Source organism: Fusarium subglutinans, assembly GCF_013396075.1.
Source record: "Fusarium subglutinans strain NRRL 66333 chromosome Unknown NRRL66333_c0000037, whole genome shotgun sequence".
Lineage (NCBI taxonomy): Eukaryota > Fungi > Ascomycota > Sordariomycetes > Hypocreales > Nectriaceae > Fusarium > Fusarium subglutinans.
The window spans coordinates 1-22,445 of NW_023502100.1; the positions used below are offsets into that span (position 1 = coordinate 1).

Below are 22,445 nucleotides of genomic sequence, written 5' to 3' on the forward strand. Positions count from 1 at the left end.
CCCTACTCAGTCACAGACCATATTTACACCTCAAGGAGCGAAAAAAAAAAAATAAGGGGCTAGACTTTTTGAACCTGGTTAAAGCTATATGAATTTTGATAATAGCAATCGCTGGGGCCGCTATTGACCCCCTTTGTCGTCTAGTTCCTCGTCATGGTCGCCCAGTCTCGGGTGTGCCATCAAGGTGCTTGAAGAGAGGCCGGCATGTTTTGACTAACTCTGAACATTCTATCATTACCTGCGATATGCTTTTAGCAAGTGAATCTAATCCAGGCTCTGTTTGGAAGGTGAAAATTGGGGATAAAGCCGCCCTCCGTGATAACTCAGGGAGACATGGTCGCTCAGTGAAGTAGTCATACTTGACTTATCTAATATGGATCTCCATTCAAAACTCTAGTTCTAGCTCCAATACTAGGTCTTGGCGAGCACAGCTAGTACTGTTTTAACATTAGAGCCCTAGTACCGTACTGGAGTACGGTCTTCAACCCCAGTCTGAGATCCAGATATAGGGATGCAGTATCCCCTTGTCTTTGGAGATAGAGTTCTTAGGTTATATCCATAACGCCCAATCATCGACGCAGCTTTGATGATGGTCTTATACGGACCTTGCATCAGGCAGTGACACGTTGTTATCTTGCCAACACGGCGTGTGGTGGTTAAGGCAGCCTGTAATTGCATCGCTCCGCAAAATGCCAGCTGCACTTCGGGATATGCTGGTTCGTATGATCAGGGGCCCTTCACACGCGAGGTCATAGTGTTAATCATGTGTGTTGCGTTTTATTGCGAAAACAACACTCGAGACTCGCTCGTACCTCCATCAACACTCCCTTCTGTCTCTCAAGTCCATTAGTCCGATGATATTTCCTCACCGACCTCGATAATCGTCCTGAATTCTTTATTTAGGGAGTTGAGAGACAAAGAAACACATCTGTGATTGATTGTATGGGTCTCAGCGACTGTGTCTCCCCAATGCACCAAAGCACCCTCGCCTCCGGAAACACGATTCATGACGAAACTCTTCGTGATGCTGGTTGATTACACCTCTCTACATGCGAGTACCATCAGTCTCAACTGCCGGTCATACAGATACTGAGTGGTAGTGCCGTTCTCTTGTGGTGTAAGAGCGTCAGCCCCTATTGGTCCCTATACAAGAGGAGCAGGCACCTCACATTGCAAAGGATATGCACTGTCAGCTCTGCAGGTTAGTAGTTGGGTCGACACTGAGACATCCAGAATTTGTCAGAGATAACCTTAATTCAACTACCTCGAGCTGACACAAACACACAGATTTATGGACTCCATTCCTATCATTTCTCCTGAAGCGATCACATCGGACAGCCACTCGGCTCCTTATTCCCATCAGTCAGTATCCCATCGACTTTACTATCATAGGCCTTGGTCGGGGTTCCTTCTGGCATCGGAATTCCCGGAACATCCTTGAAAACTGCAAAAGTCGACGGTGATTCCTCCAACACCGGGAAGTGAAAACCGCACTGCGGACACTGTTCATGACGAACAGCATGCTCCTCAGCAAGATTATACTTCTTATCCTGAGTGTGATTACATACAGAACATACACGAAGCAACCTTGTCCTAAGAAGCTCGTAATTAGTAATGGTGTCCTCTATAATAGCCCCGTTAGCTGCTTACTCCTTGTAGTATTTGTAGTACGTACTCTTATGCCAGTTATACAGAGCACCACGACTGGTCCAGAAACTGCATTCGTGGTACAAGCTTCTATTGTCAAGGTACTCCCACCAGATTAGGTATAAAAATCGTGTGAGTGTCATAAGATGGCGAAGTGTGTTGCCGAAGATAACCTTGAACTTCTCGTAAGTGTCTGGGCTGGAGAAGCGGACTTTGCATGCTCAGATAGATAGGCATAGTGACAGTGCAATTATTTGAGTGTTGAGCGGAGGGTATAGATTGGAACTTCTCTCAAGATTTTATTGTATGAAATCAATAAGATCAAGCATCAATAATGCGGGAATTGAAAGTAGCTAACGAGAATTTGGATCCCTTCATGCTATTATCATCTCACTTCATACCTTACCCCGGCATCTGAATTCTTTTATTATATTACGAGTCATACAGGATCGATCAGGCAATTATTTCTATATCAATAGCATGATCACCAAAGCATCTACGACCACTGGCATATCAAATATCCGGGGGAGCGGGGGTAACTAAGTTTCCTCATAAAGTTACGATAGCCGTTATGCTTGTGTGGCAACTGTGAGTTAGAATTTTGTGTGGATGGTAGCTATTGACTGCTCGTGGCTTGCAGCTTGTAAGATCTTCATAGCTTAAGCCAATCTGAACTTGCTGTTCGTATAGCTGAAACACTTGAAGCTCCAGGCAGAAAACAACATCTCCCGAGGCTCGAGTGTCGCAATTACTGTCAGTTCACCCCTTCGTGTCTACGTAACATTAAACATACCCTGTCTCTCAACCGTGGACTTGCATCCCCAAGTACTGTGTCTTCATTACAGTGCCCTTCTTGGCACCTGTAACACCAATCTTGACAACCTCACCCGGGACAACGTCGACTAGATTGTCTTCAAACTTGACCTTATCGTCTTCGCTCAAGACCGCCAGTCCCTTGATAGGCACCTCAGCGCTAATCTCAACGAACTTGCATCCTTCAGAAATTTCAGTCTTGAGGTTCTTGGGCTTTTGGAAGTGTAGGTACTTCAGTGGCTCGGGCCAGTTGACATATCGTGCAATCTGTTTGCCATCCTGGTAGAAGTATGCTGCGACAACAGTCTTCGCCTCAAGGTCAGCGTTGGGCTTCTCAACGGGGACATCCAGTGTCTTGATCTCCGTTGATCGGTTACTCTGGAGAACTAGATCAGAAACAACTGTCTGGGAGTATGTCTCCTTTCCAGTCTCGACGTCCCAGGCCTTGACAACACAGTCTACAGTAACGTCTTCCAGTTTGAGGTTACTTCCCCAAATCTCAACCTTGACCTTAGTCTCAATATCAACCCTTGTGTATTTGTTCCTGGGGTGCTTGTGCTCTCTACGCGTCATGCCGATAGTGATAGGCGCCATCTCCCGCTTGATGGTGAAGTAGGAATGCTTGGGTCGAAGGTAGTAGTCACAGATGGCCCATGAAGTAACCGGCCAGCAGTCGTTGGTTTGCCAAACCAAGGCGCCGCTACAATACTCCTTTTTCGGGCCCTGCCATTGTCGCTTCCAGAGCCGATAGGCTGAGGCTAGGGCCTCGGCTTGTAGCAGTTGGCTGTAGTAGACGTAGTCTTCCAAGGGCTCCAGCGTGAAACGGAAGTTTTCGGCCATGTACAGACCCAGTCGACGCAACTGTCCATCTGCCTTGTTATGAAAGTCAATCGTAGATGATGTAGAGAATCGCTCAGGGTCATCTTTGCCTTGTGGAAGGAAAGCATCGATGGTCTTAATATCTGGGAAGCCTTCCATACCAAACTCGGAAACAAATCTACCAACAAGCTTATCGTAGTCTTGGTACTTTTGCTGAGAGCCGTGCCAAACATTCCATTGATGGATATCTCCAATAGTTGGGTCAGTGGTCACCTTACCTCCCCAAGGGCTGGCAATATGATAGACGGCATTTGGATGAAGATCTCTGCAAGCGTCTGGAAGTAGTTTCTCGTAAATGTAGCGGGCAGGGAAGTCGGTCTTTAACCAGCTCTCTGGGTCATGATCGTCGAAGTCATATGTGAGATTCTCGGACTCACGTAATTGGTAGTCCTCGTTATTTCCAGCCCAGAGAACAATTGATGGATGGTGGCGAAGTCGCTTGATGTTGGCTCGAGCTTCTCGGTCAATAGACTTGAGTAGATCAGGCCAGGCAGGATAGTTGCCGCAAGCGAACATGAAGTCCTGCCAAACAAGGATGCCGAATTCATCGCAGGCATCATAGAAGACGTCTTCTTCGTAGATACCTCCTCCCCAAACTCGGAGCATAAATTGGTTGCCATCAGCGACCAGCTTGACCCAGTCACGGTATCTCTCTTTCGTAATTCGAGGAATGAAGTTATCTGCTGGAATCCAGTTGCTTCCACCGCAGAAAATAGGGATGTTGTTGACTTGAAAAAAGAAGCTGGTACCTGGCTGACCGTCAAGCTCCCGTTCAACAAGTTCAAGTTTGCGAAGGCCGATTTTCTTGAAGCTTATATCTATCTCGTTGTCGTCCTCAAGAAGGGTAGCTTTGATGGTATACAGGGGCTGTTTTCCATATCTGACTGGATACCAGAGAGCCGGATCTTGGATGTGGAACGTAGTAGTTGCGACTTTGTCTTTTACATGTGCGGTTTCAGATGCAACCTTCTTTCCCTGTAAAGAGACTTCAAAGCGGACTTTCGAGGCTTTGCCTTCAACAGCCGCATGAACAACAACATCCGCCTTCTTGAGAGACTTCTCAACTTCTGACTCAGTGTAGAGATCTGCGATATGAGACTGATAAATTTCGAGGTTGATAGGTCTCCAGGGACCACATGTAAGCAAAGCAGGGCCCCAATCCCAACCCTGAGAATCAGTTAGATACTGGGCATGAAACACCAAAGATGGAATGACCTACCCAGTGGTACTGCGCCTTTCTGACAGGCAGTCTTGAACCATCCCCGTTCCAGACAACATACTTGTGGTCAGGATGCTCTTCCACTAACTTCCATCCTCTCAAATACGCTGAATCAAATATGATGCGGAGCTCATTCTCGCCATCCTTTTTAAGATTCTTTGTGACGTCCACACGCTCGGGAACAAACATGTTCTCGGTCTCAAGGATCTTTTCCCCATTCAACTCAACCGTGGCAAAGGTATCAAGGCCATCAAAGGCCAGAATCGCCTTTGCGCCATCATGAGTCTCGGGGCTAGAAAAGGTCGTCTTGTACACCCATGCAGTCTCTCCGATCCATTGCACTTTGAGCTCGTTCTTTCCAATGTAAGGATCAGGAATCTTCTTATGGTGTAAGAGGTCAAGATGAACGTTTGTTGGAAATTGAGCCACCGGTAAATAAGAGGAGTCGTCTTCTTTCTCCTGCTTGAATTGCCAGTTCTTGTCGATCGGGGTAACGGTGCGGGGGGGCATGACGAACGGGTCCCGGTGAAGTTATGGTTGTGCAAGTTGTGGGGGAAATCAGTTCAGGGGATTTATGAAAGAGTGAAGTTGAAGGATACAGAAAATGGCAAGAAAGGAATGTCTTGGTTGACGATCCGACCTTTTTGAACTGGAAGGAACGATGGCTTTAACCGGGCAATTTGCCAGGGCAGGTGCAAGTCATGATGACCCCGCGATGTACAAATGCCTCCAGGTACGGACGGGCAATCCTCGTAAGACATCCAATTCTTTTACTCAATCTCAATGGTCAGTTTATGAGCGACACCATGTTATTTCGACGTTTACACTGCAGAAGAGCTTCCACAAGCGCTTCTGCGGCACGTCGATCGATCCGTCACACCAATAAGCAAGCGCCAACTCCAGTTCTTCAAGCCAAGCTGAATTCCATGCGATGAATGGTGGAATTTCACACGCGACGAGTAACCCACTCAGCTTAACTTGTGAATTTGACGTCAGCCCTTTATTCAAGATCAACATTAGACAGCCACTTACATCCATCCAGTCTTGGTATAGACGGTGTTGGCCCTCACTGATTGCTTCTGAAGAATAGAGTAACTATTACTGACACCGAACAGCCATTTAGACGGATGGTATCTTCTCAAAGTCTTCAAGAAAGGGTTGTCATTACTAAGTACATTATTCGGACTCAAGTACTGCTCGCAAACTCGCTTAGTCGTGTGCAGTCCGCAGCCCCATCTCGTCTATCCAAACGCCGAACACGCTGATGAACGAATGTCTTCCTAAACACTACCGGTCTAACCATGAAACCGGATATCTTCAAACACTGCCAATCCATTACGAGGAGCTCCAAGCGGGAAAAGGGTAAAAAGTAACTTGAACAATCAACAACAACCACCTCCTCTACGTCGATTGCTCAGTGTAAACACCTCTTCCCACTCCCGTAGTCCCCAGTTCTGCGTCCTGTTCTTTTTCCTCCTCCTTCTCAGTCCGCTATGCCCATCTTCCACCGTGGCGCCCGTCATAGAACTCTTGATACTGCCTCCGTCACTAGCTGTGTTCCATCCACCGCTGTCGCCATACTGGATCCCACTCGCTGGGTCATCAGGGTCGATTTCTCCCAATTCAATCTTTGTGAGAATTATTCTTGCTAGCCTTTCGAAGATCTCGTCGACGCCCTCGCCGTTGAATGCGCTCGCTTCTGTCACCACCGATATTCCTGCTGTGCTAGCCCATCGACTGGATTCCGCTCGCGTAACTTCTCTGCCTTCTGGTGCGACTGTAGCTCTTTGTTGACTTCCTGCGCTTATGGACGCTCCGCGATCTCTAGTCGTGGCTGTACTTGTATAAGAGCTACCTCCAGCGCCGAGCATTCCAGATGTGAGAGTGGAGTTGGATGTGACGCTCGTTGGTGTCGGGGGCGGAAGACTTGTGTCGACGAGTGTATCGGTAAGATCGAGTTTGTTGCCTACGAGCATAAGGCTCAGGTTCGGTGACGCAAGCGCTCGAGCATCATTTAGGAAAGGTTGTACGTTTCGGAAGGATGCGTGAGAAGTGAGGTCGTAGACGAGGATAGCGCCCGCGGCGCCTCGATAATAGGAGCGAGAGACTGATCGAAAACGCTCTGTTCCCGCCGTATCCCAGAGCTAGATCCTGTTAACATGCGTTCTTTGTCGCGCGATCGAGTGTAATGTACCTGAAGCTTTATCCGTTTCCGCCTTGACCCGGTACCAACTTTGATGATCTTTGTAGCAAACTCTACGCCGATGGTCTGCGACGACAAGACTCTCCACTCATTTTTGACAAAACGATGTAGTAGGCAGGACCTATAAAGGCACAAGACAGTCAGTCAAAGACTCTGGTGTAAAAGCGCCTTTGTCGCGAGAGAAAGTTTGCGATCGCTCGCTTACTCGCCAAATGCCTCGATAATGACGTACTTTCCAGTTCCGCTGGGCCCAAGCAATATAATCTTGGCCAGGTAATCGTACATGCTCCCTAGCTCCTTATCATGGTCAGCCGCTTGGTATCACGTCGACAACGATGTTCCTCTGGCCTACCTGCTCCCGAGCCGTACCCGAGCTCTCCTCGCTCGCGCCGGAGTGCCGGCGAGGCCTGGTCATTGCGGGCAAATGACGAGACGGTGAAAAATAATGGCGGATATATTTTAGGCGGTCGGACGATATCGCATGTCTTGGCTCTCGGTTGGTTATCGCGATAGTAGGTATTTAGGAAGCCAAGTCGAGTAGATAGGGAGAGTTGTTGTCGGTGGTAGGTAGGATATAGAGGAGGAGTAGGATGTCCTTGTTCTTGTTTTTGTAGCCGTTAAAATTGGCAAGAAAAGACGATGCAATGCGATCGATCCCTGGACATGGATGGAATGGATGTTTACATGCCCTGTTCTGTCTGCTCGGTGAGAGCGAGGGTGGGTCGCCCTGTAAATACATACCTTACGTAGCTGGAGTCCTCAAGCTCTAACGGGAGATAGCGTCATTAGGTGATGATAACGTGACGAGGTATCCGTAAATGGGAGCCCGATAACACCGCCTGAGCTCGAGTGGATCGTTGTCACTGCTTGGATTCTTGGGATAAGATAATTGGCTACAGATAAATGTATTTGCCGATCGGTAGAGATGCAAAATCTGGGGTTCTGGGGCCATGAAATCTCTGATTTTTCTACTGATACACACCATATGCGTCTTCGCCTAGGCCTTGGCTTGCGACTTGCGGTGCATCATGTCTACATAATTTACAATGCGGCATTTGTCTCAGAGATTCAGTGTTGTTTCAAAGCTTAATATTGTCTCGAGCCCGGTTTTGAATCAAAGAGCACTACGTAGGCCGATGGTTATCAAGCTCTTTCGCACAGACGACACACAATCAAATCACGGCCAGTTCTGAAAAGTTCGCACGAAACACTTTGTTTCTCTTACTATTTGAGTACTACTTGATACTCTCCTCACACCAAGCTTAGCAGTATAGAAAGGTAGGTTGAGCCGTCTGGCTCTAGCCCTGCAGGGCGATCTCTGAATTGTTACGTTCAGAGATATGCTGCAAGTGAAGCGTTGTTCCAGGGGATCTCGATGCGAACGGCTTCAGCGACGAGCTGTTCGAGAGCAGGGATCTTCTCAAGCTTGTACTTGGCCAGAACAGAATCATGGCCCATGTGAAGCATGCACTGCAAGAGCTTGGAAAGGGAAGTGATTCCATTCCTCTCTCCGATGCCCAGGACAGTGGTGTCGATGTGAGTGGCCCCAGCCTCAATCGCAGTGTAGGCGTTGGCGACGGCACACCCGGTGTCGTTGTGGAAGTGAGTCTCGATATCACATCCGATTATCTGCCTGAGCGTGGAGATCTTTTCATAGACCTCGCGAGGAGTAGCGCCGCCAACGGTGTCGGCGATTCCAACGCGATGGGCGCCGAGACGGTCCATGAGCGAGTAGAGCTTCAGAATCTCACTGAAGTCGGAGCGGAACGAGTCCTCGCCGGAGAATCGGACTTCAATGCCGTGAGCTTGGGTGAATTCGATGACCTCCGTGGCCTTGGCGGCGATCCAGTCAAGATTCTTTCCGTGGGAATGCGTCATGAGCTGAGTGGAAGTACCGATGCACATGTTGCTGTGATAAGAGTGTTAGTTGAATGTGAGAATTACATGAGTTTGAATTGATGAATCGACATACATTCCGTCGACGCCGGTCTCAACTGCGATTCTGGCATCGTCCATGTTGCATCGAATATGGCAAAGAACCTTGGCCTTGAGACCCAGCTTGCAGATAGCCGCGCAGTCCAACTTGGACTGAGGAGAAGCAGCAGGTGAGGTCACTTCGATCTAGATCATGTGTTAGTTGAGATCAATTGTCTGCTTATTCAACAGACTCACGTATTCAACACCGATGGCATCCAAAGCTCGAGCAATCTTGAGCTTAGTCTCAGTGTTGTAATCGCCATGGATGAACTGCTCGCCCTCACGCAGAGTAGTGTCGATGATGCTCCAGTTGGACATGTTACCCAGGGATCGGATCGAAGTTCCTCCAAAGCTGGGCCCATCGCTAATGGAGCCGAGACTGTCCGCAACAGAGCCTTCATCGTCTGATTCATAGTTGGTAGTAGTAGTTTGGTTCAATTTGCTGACACCAACATCCGTTACGGAGGCTTCCATGACGAGGCCTCCATCGTTTCCTATGAGGCATTAGCAAGGAACCAACATTGTCTATCACATAGAAGCTTACCAGTCTCTCCACCCGAGACTCGGACAACCCCATCTCCATCGCCAATTGCATGGGCAACATGGTTATCCACGCAATTCGCTCCGCAGCTATTGTCGCCGCCGTTGCTACTGGCGGCACCTTGGCCCATGGTGTGGCTGGTATGGTGGGAGATGGGGTTGTTGGCTGACTGCATTGTGTCTGCTTTAGCATCAAGATTTTGCTGTTCCCGAACTATGTGTCGTGTTGCTCGCTGATGTTGTCTGCTTTTCTTGATTTTGTTGTGAAGGAAAATAGTGGGAGGGGGAAGACTTTTGCTACCTACCTACGTACTTCACTGATCAACGCCTGGTGGCGCTTGTGTTTTCCCACATTTGTCGGTGACTCAAGCCCAGGCCGGGTTTCGGAACAAACCCTGCGTTCTACGTACCGAACCTACCTAGGGACTTAACAATTGGCTTTAATTCGCGAGCGGGCTTCTGCAGGTCTGAGAAGGTTTGTTACCTGTCATAGATTATCCTTAACTCATGTATGATAGGCTATAAACTACGGGGGAAGACTCTCAAATGCACTGCATCCATGTTAGGCTGATTGATATTAGGCTGCTGGCGTCAGCTTCAGACACAGCTTGGGTCGGTGAATATGTACGGTGGCTATCGTGTTCGAAGTTAATATGTACGCCCGCGAGCCTGCACTGCGTTTATTCGGTCCTACAGACAGCTGAAAAATAAAGCCAGCCAGCTTATCCGTACATTGTGAGGGATGAGATGTGCGCTTCGTGTGACAGGTCGCTTAAGACACATTGTTATGTCTGAGGCTGACCCATACCTTGTTATGTACCATATGTAACACGAATGACAATTAGACTTTAGAAACAGAACGAAGGAGGGGGAAAACACGTAAGGCCATTATTATATCATCTCTTAGACTTAGTATCTACAGTAGGTCCTTGGGTTGAGAAGTGATGCTAGAGGCTAGCAATTGATCATGGCAGAATCGTTGAATAAGTAGTTGAGTTAAGGTATGACGGAGCGATGTTGCCCACTAGAGAACCTAAATAAGCCATTCGTGCTACTAGGGCACGGGAGGTGCCTGAAAGTGGTGAGTAAAAGGTCCGCGGGGGAAGTAATTGGTTCACTCTACTCAACTTATAAAAGATGTAGGTACACACTAACTTAGACCTCGGTTCTGGGTACCTTAGTTATGTGCTCACCCTAGCAAAACTACCTAACTACGGAGTACTATGTAATAATGTCCTGTATCTCCTAACTAGTGACTGTAACGCATCATACCCTGGTCGACTGCCTTGATTTGCAGTGCCAATAGTTTAGAGAAATATCGGCAAAGAGCGAGATTGCCCCCAGCAAACCAATAGCCTGGATGTCCAGAACGCCGCCAAACTGAACGAAGCTCCCCCTCCTTGTCAATGCCCCAAACCTCCTGCAGATGGCTGGAAAACTCAGCGCCCATGATTTCTTTTGTGGTCTCCAGCATACTTGTGTAGCCAGTGGCAAAGACTATCTCATCAGCAGGCAGCTCGATCCCACTATCCAATATCAAAGAGTGTGGCTTGATCATGGCCACGATACCTTGCTTTATCTGAATCTTGCCATCAATGACGAGTTTAGAGGCGCCAACGTCGATATAAGACCCGCCGGCGTACTGCAAGAACTTGAGCTTTCGCCTGAGCATTTTGAGTCAGTCAGTTGAGACTCGCCCGTTCATGCTGCAATAATGGAAGACTTACCCACCGCCATCGGGGCCCCTGTCGACTCTGAAGCCTACCTTCTCCAGAGAATCAAAATACTCTTTGTTCTGTAGCATAACTTGGTCTGTCTTCTCGATCTCTCTTCTCTTGAGTAGTGGAAACGGAACGCTGTGTGTGAGGAAGTCTGCATCGTCCGTTGGCGGGCCATCCTCTGAGTATAGACCCTGACCATGGACGTAATCGCTCGGGTCGACGCATGTTGGGGACCTCTGGATCATCGTCACATCGTAGCCACATTCAGAGAACTCTTGAGCAATGTCGTGACCTGAAACACCAGTGCCGACTACCACTGCGTGTTTCCCTGTTGTCGCCGTCGGTTGAGCGCTCGAGAACTGGGACGAATGGCAAACACGGCCCTGGAAGGTGGCCATACCTTCTACCTTGGGGATTTTGGGTTCGCCGTTCACGCCCGTGGCTTGTATGATGTGGCGAGGGCGGAGTTGTCGCATCTTCCTGGGCCCATCTTGGGTCTTCCGTTCAAGTGTTACGTTCCAATATGCGCCCTCCCATTCTGCTCTCAGGACTGTTGTTGAGGTCAATACACTCAAGTCCATAATTCGGGCATAGGCCTGCATCCATGCTGCAAGCTTTTCCCGAGGTGCAAAGATTGGCCAGTTACTAGGAAATGGCAAGTAGGGCATATGATTGTCTAGTAGGTTGGTTAGTTCGTCGCCTCTAAAGTTCGCAGTGCATTAATGGGCTTTGCTTACACCAGACAGGATCGTGAAGCACAAGACGACTATATCGGTTACGCCAGTTGTCTCCTACTTCGGAATTCCGGTCTATAATCAAGCACTGAATACCGAGTTGCAGAAGGCGAGCACCGCAAGCAAGGCCAGCCTGGCCGGATCCTGATCGATTGAGTCAGTCTCATATGGACACGTACTTAGACAAAGGTGTGACAAGTTCAGCTACAATTATTGAATATTTACTTACCAATAATCAAAACTGTCGGCTCCATACTGTCTGCAAAGTCGTCCTTTGGTGCTGCCTTGATCGATTGCCAGGCGTCAAACGCAATGCTTGCTCCGGAACGCTTGTACAAAAGCCCTGTTACCCGTTTATTCTTGACGGTTTCTTCGTGGCCACGAATTTCACGCAGAGCTGTGTACACGGTGAATGCCTTCCACTTTCGGGATTTAAGCTCGTAAAGCATCCTAATAAGACCCTTGCCAATGCCGCAAGATGTCTCGATGTCGATGTAAAACTGTATGCCTCTGACTTTGCCATTGTGGTCAACTGCTGCTAGCTTGGCCTTCTTATCGGGGCAATCCATGTCAACGGATATCCGCTGGAGTAAGAAGTCCTGTCTTTGCCTCTTTAGAAACGAGATCACTTCTCTGTGGCCATGCAATGTGTGGAAATCCCACGAAAAGCACAAATGGTCACGCCAGAAGGATTCTTGGATAAAGGCATCGTCTGCCAAAGCAGGATCCTGACTATGGATCAATTTCTCAAAAGACTTGGCCCATCCAGCTGGAACATCTTCCAGGTTGATGTTCTCGGGTAGGCCGGCCTCGGGGTAGGCTGTGGCGGGAGGTATCTGGGAGTTGGTTTCCGCAAGATCAGACATCGATACGATGAGCCTGTTAATTATTCTGGGAGCTAGGTGACAGAGGAACTTTGTGAGATAGGCAATAATGGGACACTGGGGTAGTGAAGTAGTGGGAGTTGATCGGAAGATAGCATGGTGTTTATAAGTTCCCCAGATTTACTATACTGGCCTAGAGTCAAGCCATGCTGAATGCCTATCTGTATTTTCATGATATGATAACTCAGAGCCGACCATGGCCACAGCCTCGCCTTCATGGAGTTTTGGTTGCAACTATGTCTGTAGTATGGTTACACAATGCTCCGAAGAGGGGTCGTCTCCGTGCAGCCCAGCCTGGAGGTTTTTGTGTAACTCGGCGTGAAGGTCTTGGCGCGAATATGGGATCTTAGAGGGCATCAGAAATTCACACATGCAGTGTATTCTTTATTGAGTGCGGTGAGCCTCCATCCCTGGAATATGTACTGTAGCAATCCTCATGCGCTCCTATAAGGGGCCACTTCAGACAGACACTACGGCAACCACTCTTTGTGTTTAAAGAGGAGGGGTAGGAGTGGCAAGGCTCTGCTCTGCGATGGCTCTTTGTTTGCGAATTGTGTTTCTGCCAAACATCGCATCTAAGGTTTAGGCGAAATCAATCCCTATACTGTTCCTACTGAGTATCTGATGAGATGGCGAGTGAGCCGGGAACCGCATTAAGCTGCAACGTTTTGACTCCCAGAAATGATAACTCCAAAGTGACAAGAAGTGCACTTTCACCAACAGCCCCAGAGTCACATCGAGTAATCATATCATCACTTGCATCGCTTATAAGGCCCTCGAAAGAACCTCTTGCATTCAGCTTCCTACTCTACTCGCATTTATCGCTCATACTTGCATACGCGAGCTTCACACCACTGCGCTGCCACTTGGCGAATACGAGAAGGGGTGATGTGTGGCATGCAACTTGGATAACTGGCTCATGGAAGCCTTGTTTCGATCACCAAAGCCTACGCTGTTCGTCCTATATTTCCCTAAGCCTCCTCGAAACTACTCTGCAGTTTAGGTTCTTTCTCCTTATCCTTCCTCCTTTCAGCAAGAGCTTCCTCATACCTTAGTTTGAATTAAGTGCAGAGATAGCGAACAATATGGGCCTGAATATTTTCCTGTATGCAGAAACTTCCATGTCTTCATGTCTAACATGGTGTTAGCCACAATGACTTACTGACTGGATGCTCTACAGCACCGCGGCCACGGGTTATATAGGCGGCACTGTCCTTGATACTCTCGTAACCCATCATCCGGAGTATAAGATCACAGTCCTTCTACGTAACATTCCTGACACATTCGTCGACCGATATCCCAATGTTGGCATTATCCGTGGAAGCTTCGATGACACTCAGCTGATCTCGAACACTGCGGCCATGAATGACGTTGTAATCCGTACGGCTTAAACATCTTCACACGTGTCTTTGGAGAACATTCCACTAACAAAATACTAGATGGAGGCAAGCCTAAGCATATCCCAAGCCTTGAGGCACTAATTGCCGGTCTTCTTCGCCGACCTGCGACTCTTCCAGGTCCCGGCTTCTTGATCCGTCTTGCTGGTACAGGTATCATAGCTGACTGGAAAACCGGGCCATATGGGGAACTCAACCCAAAGATATGGTCCGATTTGGATGACATAGATACCATCACCAGTCTTCCCGAGGACAATTTGCATCGTCCTGCTGACAAGATCCTGCAAACCGCAGCGGCAATGCATGGAGAGCGGCTCAAGACAGCAATCATATGTCCATCAGGAATATATGGCCCAGGCCGCGGGCTAGGAAACACGCGCAGCCTCCTCTTGCCTGAAATGTGCGAGAACATGATAGAGCTAGGACATGGGTTCTACGCAGGGTCAGGTGAGAACAGAAGGTCGTGGGTGCATATCGACGACCTCACGAAGGTGTATCTCAAACTCGTTGAGGCAGCTGTTTCAGGCGGCGAGGGCGCAATTTGGGGTAAAGAGGTAACGAATGTGCCCCCTCCTTGTCAAGCGTTTGCTGATATCAGGTCTCGTCTCCATAGGGCTACTATTTTGTCACTAGCCAAGAAGTCTCGCAACGTGAGCTGGCTCAGCGGGCAGGTGAGATCCTCCACTCCCATGGGCTCGTTCCAGTGTCTGAGCCGAAAGGACTGAGTGTTGAGACGGTAAGGGAGATGCGTGGTGGCTCGAGCTGGGAGCCCATGGGCGTCTATACATGGGCTTGCAACACGCGCGCCAGGTCCCATCGAGCGCGCGAGATCTTGAACTACTTTCCAGATGCTCCGAGTCTGTTTGAGGCCTTGGAGGGAGATTTGTTGGCAGCTGTTGAGTATGTAAAGAAATTTGGCCCGGTGTATTGTCCTGGCCTTCAGCTCTGATACTGGCCCATTTCAACACAGCCTTCCCTAAGAAAGACACTCTTTACAAGCTTATAATTGATTCATTGTACAAGAAAACTCCCTCATGATGCTACATTCTGCATTCGCGCGATTAGCAATAAATCAAGTCAATGTTGAATTTGAAATCAGCATCATGCCCTAGGTACTTACCTTAGACCACCTACTCTGCACCGTCACATCATATGTAATTCGCTTCATTGTCTATTTCGCATGCGTATACTGTGCCAATTTAAACGCATCTTCTGTTACAGAATGAAATCTCCCATACAAGCTCTTAGGTACCCTGGTATTGCCCATTTCTCGCTGTGTCTGAACACCATATCGTAATATGCAAAGACCCATCAAATATGAATTGCCAGTTGCCGAGGCACGTTCGGGTCAGCCACCCCCGGATTCCCCACGTGTGCTTAATTTAAATGGCCGAGAATGAATGACATCTCCAGGTCAGTTCGATACCAGTTCATTCCTCCGTTCCTTTCATACTTTATACAATTCATACATTCAAAAGTCATCATGAAGATCCAAGATCGAACATTTGTCATCTCCGGAGGGTAGGCAGAGCCACATCAAAACACTCACTCTTTCACATGTCGCTGACTGAGATACAGTGCTTCCGGCCTGGGCCAGGCATGCGTTGAAGAGATATGCGCCAATGGCGGCAATGTGGCCATTCTCGACATGAACGAGGAGAACGGTCAAGACCTGGTCAAGAAATTGGGTTCATCGGCCAAATTCTTTGAATGCAATGTGTTGGAGACAGAGAGTGTTACCAAGGCTGTTCAAGGTGCTGCACAATGGGCTAAAGAGACGGGGAAGCCTCTTGCAGGTGTGATTGCCGCAGCTGGTGTATCAACTCCTGCAACGGTAAGACTCTTCGAATTTGTGACTGAGTGGGTGAGAACACAGCTAACTGAATAACTAGATGCTCGACCGCAATGGTGCTGCATTTAGTCTCGATGACTTTGACTTTGTGATCAACGTCAACCTTCGCGGCACAATCGACCTCGTGCGTCAGACTCTCGAGCACCTTGCCAAGGTAGAGCCCGAGGGATCTGACGGTGAGCGAGGTGTTGTCATCATGGTAGCTTCATCAGCAGCTTTTGATGGTCAAAAGGGTCAGGTCTCTTATTCTGCCAGTAAAGGCGCCGTAACAGCCATGACACTTCCCATGGCACGAGATCTTGCTCGATATGGCATCCGCGTCGTGACCATTGCGCCCAGTCTATTCGACAGCCGAATGACAAGCGTGATGCCTGAGAAGGTCAAGAAGAGTCTCGAGGGCGCGATGGAGTTTCCCAAGAGAGCTGGTCAACCCAAGGAGTTTGCGCAATTGGCGCGACAGGGAATTGAGAATGTCATGTTGAACGGTGTTGTTATTAGGTTGGATGGTGCTATGAGAATGCCCAGCAAAATGTAAGATAGTTATTAATCCTGTGTTATTGAGAGTGGTAAGTTTTGATTTGTCAGATTTGAAATACAATAATAGATTGGTAATTTGCATGATCATGTAATTCATTTTGTTCACCAACAAGGTAGTAACTAACTAGACGCTGAAGCTTGCTTGGCCTTGGTCTGCCGAGAATAGTTTCCGGGAGAGCTATTGCGAAATCGGATCGGCATCCGGCAGAGGACTTAGCCACCTCGCGACATTTCATACCTTACCCAATCAACGTCACAACCTTCCGTTTAAAACTCTAGAATATCTTCACGAATAACACCTGGAAGGTGAATTAATAGCGGCCCCTTCCAAGAATTAAACCGACATTCTTGCTCAGAAGCAACCGCCTGGCACAGTGTCTATAATACAACTACTTACACTGCTTACCTCTCCATTTACCTCATACACCAACACAGCTACAGCTGTATCACCATAACCACGAAACCTATTGCAGCTCCAACAATGGCTCCAACTAAAGTGGCAATTCTGGACGACTACCAAGGAGTTGCTGACCCCTTCTTCAAGAAACTCGACCCATCCAAGTATGAAGTCGTGTCTATCAAGGATACGTTGCTGCCTTACAACCACCCGGACAGCTCACAATCGAACAAGGATGCTCTGGTTGAGAGATTCAAGCCCTTTGATGTTATCTGTAAGTATCATGTCTTATCAGAGAGGCCCGAGAATAAGCGGCTGATCGACCCAGGCACGATGAGAGAGCGCACGCCCTTTCCTCGAGAGTTGATCCAACAACTCCCTTCACTGAAACTTCTCCTCACCACAGCCTTTCGCAACAGATCCCTGGACCTAGATACCCTCAAAGAACGAGGGATCCCAGTTGCCGGAACAGTTGATAAGCCCCGTAGCGGCAAGCCGGTCCTCGCTGGCACGGGCAGCACTACTCAACACTGCGTTACTCTCATCCTCTCACTCGCTCGAGGCATCGCCAGGGATGATGCCGCTGTCAAGGAGGGCTTGTGGCAGACCGGTCTCGCGACTGATCTCTCAGGAAAAACTTTGGGTGTCCTCGGCCTCGGGAGATTGGGAAGCGCAGTCGCGAGGATTCTTAACGTCGCATTGGGTATGAAGATTATCGCGTGGAGTAGCAACCTCACACAGGAGGCGGCAGATGAGAAGGCCAGGGAAGCTGGTCTTCCTGTTGAGGATGGGGAGGGTGAGAAGACGTTCAAAGTGGTAAGCCGAGACGAGTTCTTCAGAACTGCCGACGTGGTGTCTGTCCACCTTGTCCTGTCTGATAGGACACGCGGCATAGTCAACAAAGAGGACTTGGCAAAGATGAAGTCGACAGCCTTGTTTGTCAATACCTCTCGAGGACCCCTCGTCGTGGAGAGAGATCTTCTCGATCATCTCAAGGCTGGCCGTATCAGAGGCGCAGCTGTCGATGTCTTTGAGCCGGAACCTCTCCCCGCCGACAGTGAGTGGCGCAACAAGAACTGGGGTCGCGATGGATCAAGTCAGGTTCTGGTCACCCCTCACATGGGCTATTGCGAGGAGGACACCATCAAGTCGTGGTATGAGCAACAGGTTGAGAACATCGAGCGATGGGCTGCCAACGAGCCGTTACACAACGTATTCACCTAGGTATGATCGGCGAGAGAGAAAAGACAAGGATAAGGCTTCTGGAAGATGCTTATGTGCAGAACCGAGTTTCATCTCAACGGCAGAGGCAAAAGCAAATCTGAACAAACAAGCACAATTGCATACATCCATGACCTTGACAGTTCATCATGATAGGCTCTGTAGTCGAAACAATGGGAACGAATTCTGTGATATGCATGAGACTGCAGCTGGCGATCGGCGCGTTTGGGACGGGCCTACCCGTTGCATCCCTGATGATACGACGGCCCCGGACTTTTTGATATGTGTATGAAATATCTGTTTCGTTGATTTTTCACCGAATTGAAGCCTTGGACCCACGGTGATAGTCGTTGATCAAATGACTTACATGTCCTTGGCTGTAGATCATGGCCCCATGTGTTCCCTCGTGGATTTACTCAACACATCCCCGTTTCTTCAGGCTGGAATGCATGCTCTGATTCATATACATGCAGAGGTGATGTGTTTACGGGCATCATGTTCCAAGGCGAGGATCCGCAATGTTTCGGAGCTCGACTTCTGCATGTCCAATGATGCCTGGTATCGATGCTGATTTTGGTTCGAAATGACTATCACATAGTGGTGGAAACTATTTGCTCCGTGATATGATGATTAGCGAATGATTGGCAGTCTTTGCCGCCATGTTTGGGCTCAGCGGACCTCTTTCGCAGCCCTAATCTACATCCATCCTACAGCATCGCAAGGCGGTTCTCGACCATGCCTCATCAACTGCCGAATTTCCACAATGCACTGAACATCACTAGTTGAGGCCGAATAACCGCCAGATTACATATCTCACCGCCCAAGACGCTGAGGAGGCGTGTCTTGTTAATATCAGCCTTAGGATCTTCAGCTGGTATCGGGAACGGCGGCGCGTCCCTTTCTGGCTGTATTTGAGACATCGAAGCCTCGAAATCGAAAACGTGACCGTGCAAGGCTAGCTATTCTCGCTCTTATACGATGAAACTAGGCCTAGAAAAGGTGATCTCAGCACAAGACAGATGTGATTCAAGCCTCTTCAGGAATATGGCTTTTTTTCGAGTCTTGGATTATTGATGTTAGTCGCGATGCTGGCCTCGTTTAATGGCGCGACGGTTCGGGGACGGCACGAAGCGATGGATTGTATCGTTCGCTTCAGGGACTATCGTGGATCTAGTGGTAATAGTATCCCTTGGAGTTGCAGATTTGCATCATTTGCACTAGGATTTTAGGGCAGGGATGCTGTTTCTGGAGTCTCGTGGCTATGGTGTTGGTGTTTTGGCCGCTTATGGTGGAGCATACTCGGTTCATGGCTTGCTGAGAAGCAGCTGGAAAGACTGGGTAGGGATTGATGCATGTCTCCTCTCTTCTCTTTGGTCTCTCTTTGATCTCTGTCAGATAACGGGGTCCGAGTATCCTATCCTGTTGTTCCCCGCGCATACCCCCCTTGTCTCTAAACGGGACAGTTGCATCACGATCTCTACAAGGGTCAAGGGTCTAGGCTCTGTAAGCTCATTGAACTATCGAGCCCTTGTTTGTAAGGGATTGTGGTTGAATCCGCATGTCGCAAATAAAGGGCTCTTTTGGAAATCCGATTCTCTGGACCTTTTATTATCAATGTTGTTGTTATTGTCTCTGACCTTTTTCGCTGAGTCGGCCTCTCTGAGTCGAGTCTCAAGGACATTTCATTCCGATGCAAGAAAGCGGAATAGACCCAGCCAATAGAGTTGATAAAAATAGTCGAAAAGAGTGACGTCGCTTAGATGGTTTGGAGTTAAATTTGCAGAGGCACAACTGAACAAACTTATTTAGCTTACAAGCTCAAAGCCTTCAACGTCATGAAAGACGCTGCTCTAGCTTCAACGGACCAAGGTGTCATAGACACTACATCTCTTAAAGCAAGTAAAGACCGTTGTACAGAGCCAAAGCCAAACGGCACAAGAAGGGGAGCTTGGCTGGTGACTCGATGGTACCTGGTAACTAGAGCACGCCCGCCCGTTGGATCTAAAAGGTACTCGCCGTTGACAGGCATGGATGGCCCTGGTTCGCTCATATTCCCATTCGTACTCATACTGTGGTCCTTGGACTGCTTCTTTGGTTAATCAGGTATGTATTTTCACATGCGGGGATAAGCGAGTGAGATCAACTGAAGCGAGCTGAAGTGACAGATGAAACTTTCCTCTCCCCCTCAAGAACTAGCCCTTCCAAGCTCTGCTTGCCCGAGACGGACCCGTCAGCGACATTCTCCCTCTGGTGCAAATGGCCAACTTACACGAGAAAACTTGAACCTTCTCCACTCGTCATGAGAGCTTTCAGCTTCAGTATCTTTGCGCTTTACCCTTAGTGATCTAGTTCTCGGATGTCTCGTCTCAATACTTCATCCTCACCAGCTGAGGGAGGTTGATAAGGTAATAGTCGCCTTTTTCTCTCTTTTCATGTGTGCGGGTATGCCTCGAAGAAAAAAACGCCATCCAGGACTAAAGCCGATGTGCCTTGTGGGTGCTGACCTGTAAACATCATCACCCAAATAACGCCAATTGGGGTTTGATACTGTGGTAAGCAAATAGTGTACTTGCATGACCAACATGATGCTTATATGCTTGGTTTCTCAAAGCCACTGTAACTATATCCTAGACAGCATCATGTTGGGCAGACAGACATGAACAAAAGGCCCTCGTCCAGATCAACCCCCATGTCCGTGAAGGACAAGCAATCACAAAGAAAGGCTATCCCCGTAGCGTAACCCGAGTTACACCTCTCGTCTCGTGGGAGTATCAATATCAGAGTCAGACTCCATTCCGTGTCGTACCCTACCTCACCTTACCTTAGGTACCTACACTACCCTGCCGATGTGATGCCCACCCCCGATGGGAGCTGAGATGCAGATGCGGCTACTACACTCAGGGACGACGCCACTTGCACCGTTTGGTCTGAGGTGTGGGTGGTTCGATTGAAGATATCATTGCTCGGGAGGTTATGTCTTTCCCTCCTGCTCTTTCTTGCTCTCCTCGATATAAAATCCCCGAGTACGCCGTCGAAGAAACTCTCTTTTGTCAGGTCCCTTAGCATCAGATCCCATCTCATCTCATCTCACCTCACCATTCCTGAGCGTCCACTCTTCTCCCTCCCCTAACACACCATACACACACCACCAAAACCTCTTGGAAATCAAGTCACAATGGTTCAATTCACTCGTGCCGACACGGGCATGTCTGGCTTGCCTACTGAGGAAGCCGTGGCGGATCGCAGAGCAGGCAGTCCCATCCCCAACCGCGTGAGAAACGCCATCGTCATCGTCCTCGGAGAATTCTGCGGAACCTTCATGTTTCTTCTTCTCTCCTTCATCGGTGCCCAGACTGCCCTCGTTACCAATAACCCTACCAATTCTACTGCTCCCTTGGAGCCCTTCTCGTTGATGTACATTGCTGCCTCTTTCGGTACTGCTCTCGCCGTCAATGTCTGGATCTTTTATCGTGTTAGTGGTGGCATGTTCAACCCGGCTGTAAGTGACACTCGCACCAACTTGTTTGATTGACTCACATGCTCATTCTTCTTTCTTCGTTAGGTGACTCTCGGTCTGGTCCTCGTCGGTGCTGTACCACCTCTTCATGCCCTGGCTATTATTCCTACACAACTCGTCGCCGCTATTGCCGCCGCGGGAGTTACGGACGGTCTCATCCCCGGACCCCTCCTCGTCACAAATGCTCTCGGTAATGGTACAAGCATTGCTCAGGGTGTTTTCATGGAGATGTTCCTCACTGCCCAACTTGTCTTGACTGTTTACTTCCTTGCCGTTGAGAAGCACCGCAGCACACATCTTGCCCCCATCGGCATTGGTATCTCTGTCTTCATCGCTCACATCTGCCTGACAAACTGGACTGGCACTTCCATCAACCCTGCTCGATCCTTTGGTCCTTCAGTTGTCGCTGGTTTCCATGGGTATGATTGGATCTACTACCTTGGCCCTTTCATGGGCTCTTTCCTGGCCTTCGGCTGCTACAAGATTTTTAAGGTGCTCGAGTATCAGACCGCCAACCCTGGCCAGGATGATGACGATTTGGAGAGGGGTAGCAAGCATCACTTCTTCGAACATCACGAGAAAGAGCCCATCGCTCACTCCCAGACCGACACTCTTGAGCCCAAGGACCATGGTGCTGCTCCACGAAATGATAGCATCATTGATGGTCAGATGAGCCATGCCTAAGTTGTTCCCGGCGATCGGGGCTGCTCAAACCACATGTCCAGCAATGGCTGTATGACTGTGTGAGCAGTACAAGATTATGAGTTCCGTTACATTCTGTCATGGTACAGCGGGCTCTGACACAAGGCTGGATCTATGTGTTAAACCATTCACTACTACATCGTATCAGTGTATGTAGCACGACGGTGACTTTTTAATGGGTGTTTTTGAGAAAGGGATGGAGGGG

The 22,445-nt window shown here is 48.8% G+C and overlaps 6 protein-coding genes across 6 annotated transcripts; 2 read left to right on the forward strand and 4 right to left on the reverse strand.

Moving 5' to 3' along the window:
• Positions 1-2,448: 2,448 nt before the first annotated feature.
• FSUBG_4151 (beta-mannosidase) lies at positions 2,449-5,068 on the reverse strand (the record flags this gene model as incomplete). Its single annotated transcript, XM_036682110.1, has 2 exons — positions 2,449-4,506; positions 4,559-5,068. 2 exons carry the CDS (start codon positions 5,066-5,068, stop codon positions 2,449-2,451), a joined length of 2,568 nt encoding a protein of 855 aa, XP_036540286.1.
• Positions 5,069-5,940: 872 nt separating this feature from the next.
• On the reverse strand, positions 5,941-7,176 carry FSUBG_4152 (GTP-binding protein ypt4; the record flags this gene model as incomplete). The annotated part of the gene is made up of 4 exons (XM_036682111.1): positions 5,941-6,702; positions 6,753-6,882; positions 6,967-7,058; positions 7,114-7,176. The coding sequence occupies 4 exons, from the start codon at positions 7,174-7,176 to the stop codon at positions 5,941-5,943; spliced, it is 1,047 nt and encodes a 348-aa protein (XP_036540287.1).
• Positions 7,177-8,093: 917 nt separating this feature from the next.
• FSUBG_4153 (homocitrate synthase) lies at positions 8,094-9,454 on the reverse strand (the record flags this gene model as incomplete). Its single annotated transcript, XM_036682112.1, has 4 exons — positions 8,094-8,670; positions 8,734-8,882; positions 8,934-9,232; positions 9,283-9,454. The coding sequence occupies 4 exons, from the start codon at positions 9,452-9,454 to the stop codon at positions 8,094-8,096; spliced, it is 1,197 nt and encodes a 398-aa protein (XP_036540288.1).
• A 1,073-nt stretch (positions 9,455-10,527) lies between these two features.
• FSUBG_4154 (flavin-containing protein) lies at positions 10,528-12,599 on the reverse strand (the record flags this gene model as incomplete). Its single annotated transcript, XM_036682113.1, has 4 exons — positions 10,528-10,942; positions 11,006-11,675; positions 11,737-11,877; positions 11,963-12,599. 4 exons carry the CDS (start codon positions 12,597-12,599, stop codon positions 10,528-10,530), a joined length of 1,863 nt encoding a protein of 620 aa, XP_036540289.1.
• Positions 12,600-13,702: 1,103 nt separating this feature from the next.
• FSUBG_4155 (glycerate dehydrogenase) lies at positions 13,703-18,024 on the forward strand (the record flags this gene model as incomplete). The annotated part of the gene is made up of 9 exons (XM_036682114.1): positions 13,703-13,722; positions 13,798-13,997; positions 14,057-14,568; positions 14,628-14,914; positions 15,428-15,535; positions 15,593-15,848; positions 15,907-16,397; positions 16,845-17,074; positions 17,129-18,024. The coding sequence occupies 9 exons, from the start codon at positions 13,703-13,705 to the stop codon at positions 18,022-18,024; spliced, it is 3,000 nt and encodes a 999-aa protein (XP_036540290.1).
• Positions 18,025-21,196: 3,172 nt separating this feature from the next.
• Positions 21,197-22,222, forward strand: FSUBG_4156 (aquaporin; the record flags this gene model as incomplete). Its single annotated transcript, XM_036682115.1, has 2 exons — positions 21,197-21,520; positions 21,584-22,222. 2 exons carry the CDS (start codon positions 21,197-21,199, stop codon positions 22,220-22,222), a joined length of 963 nt encoding a protein of 320 aa, XP_036540291.1.
• Between the last annotated feature and the right edge of the window lie 223 nt (positions 22,223-22,445).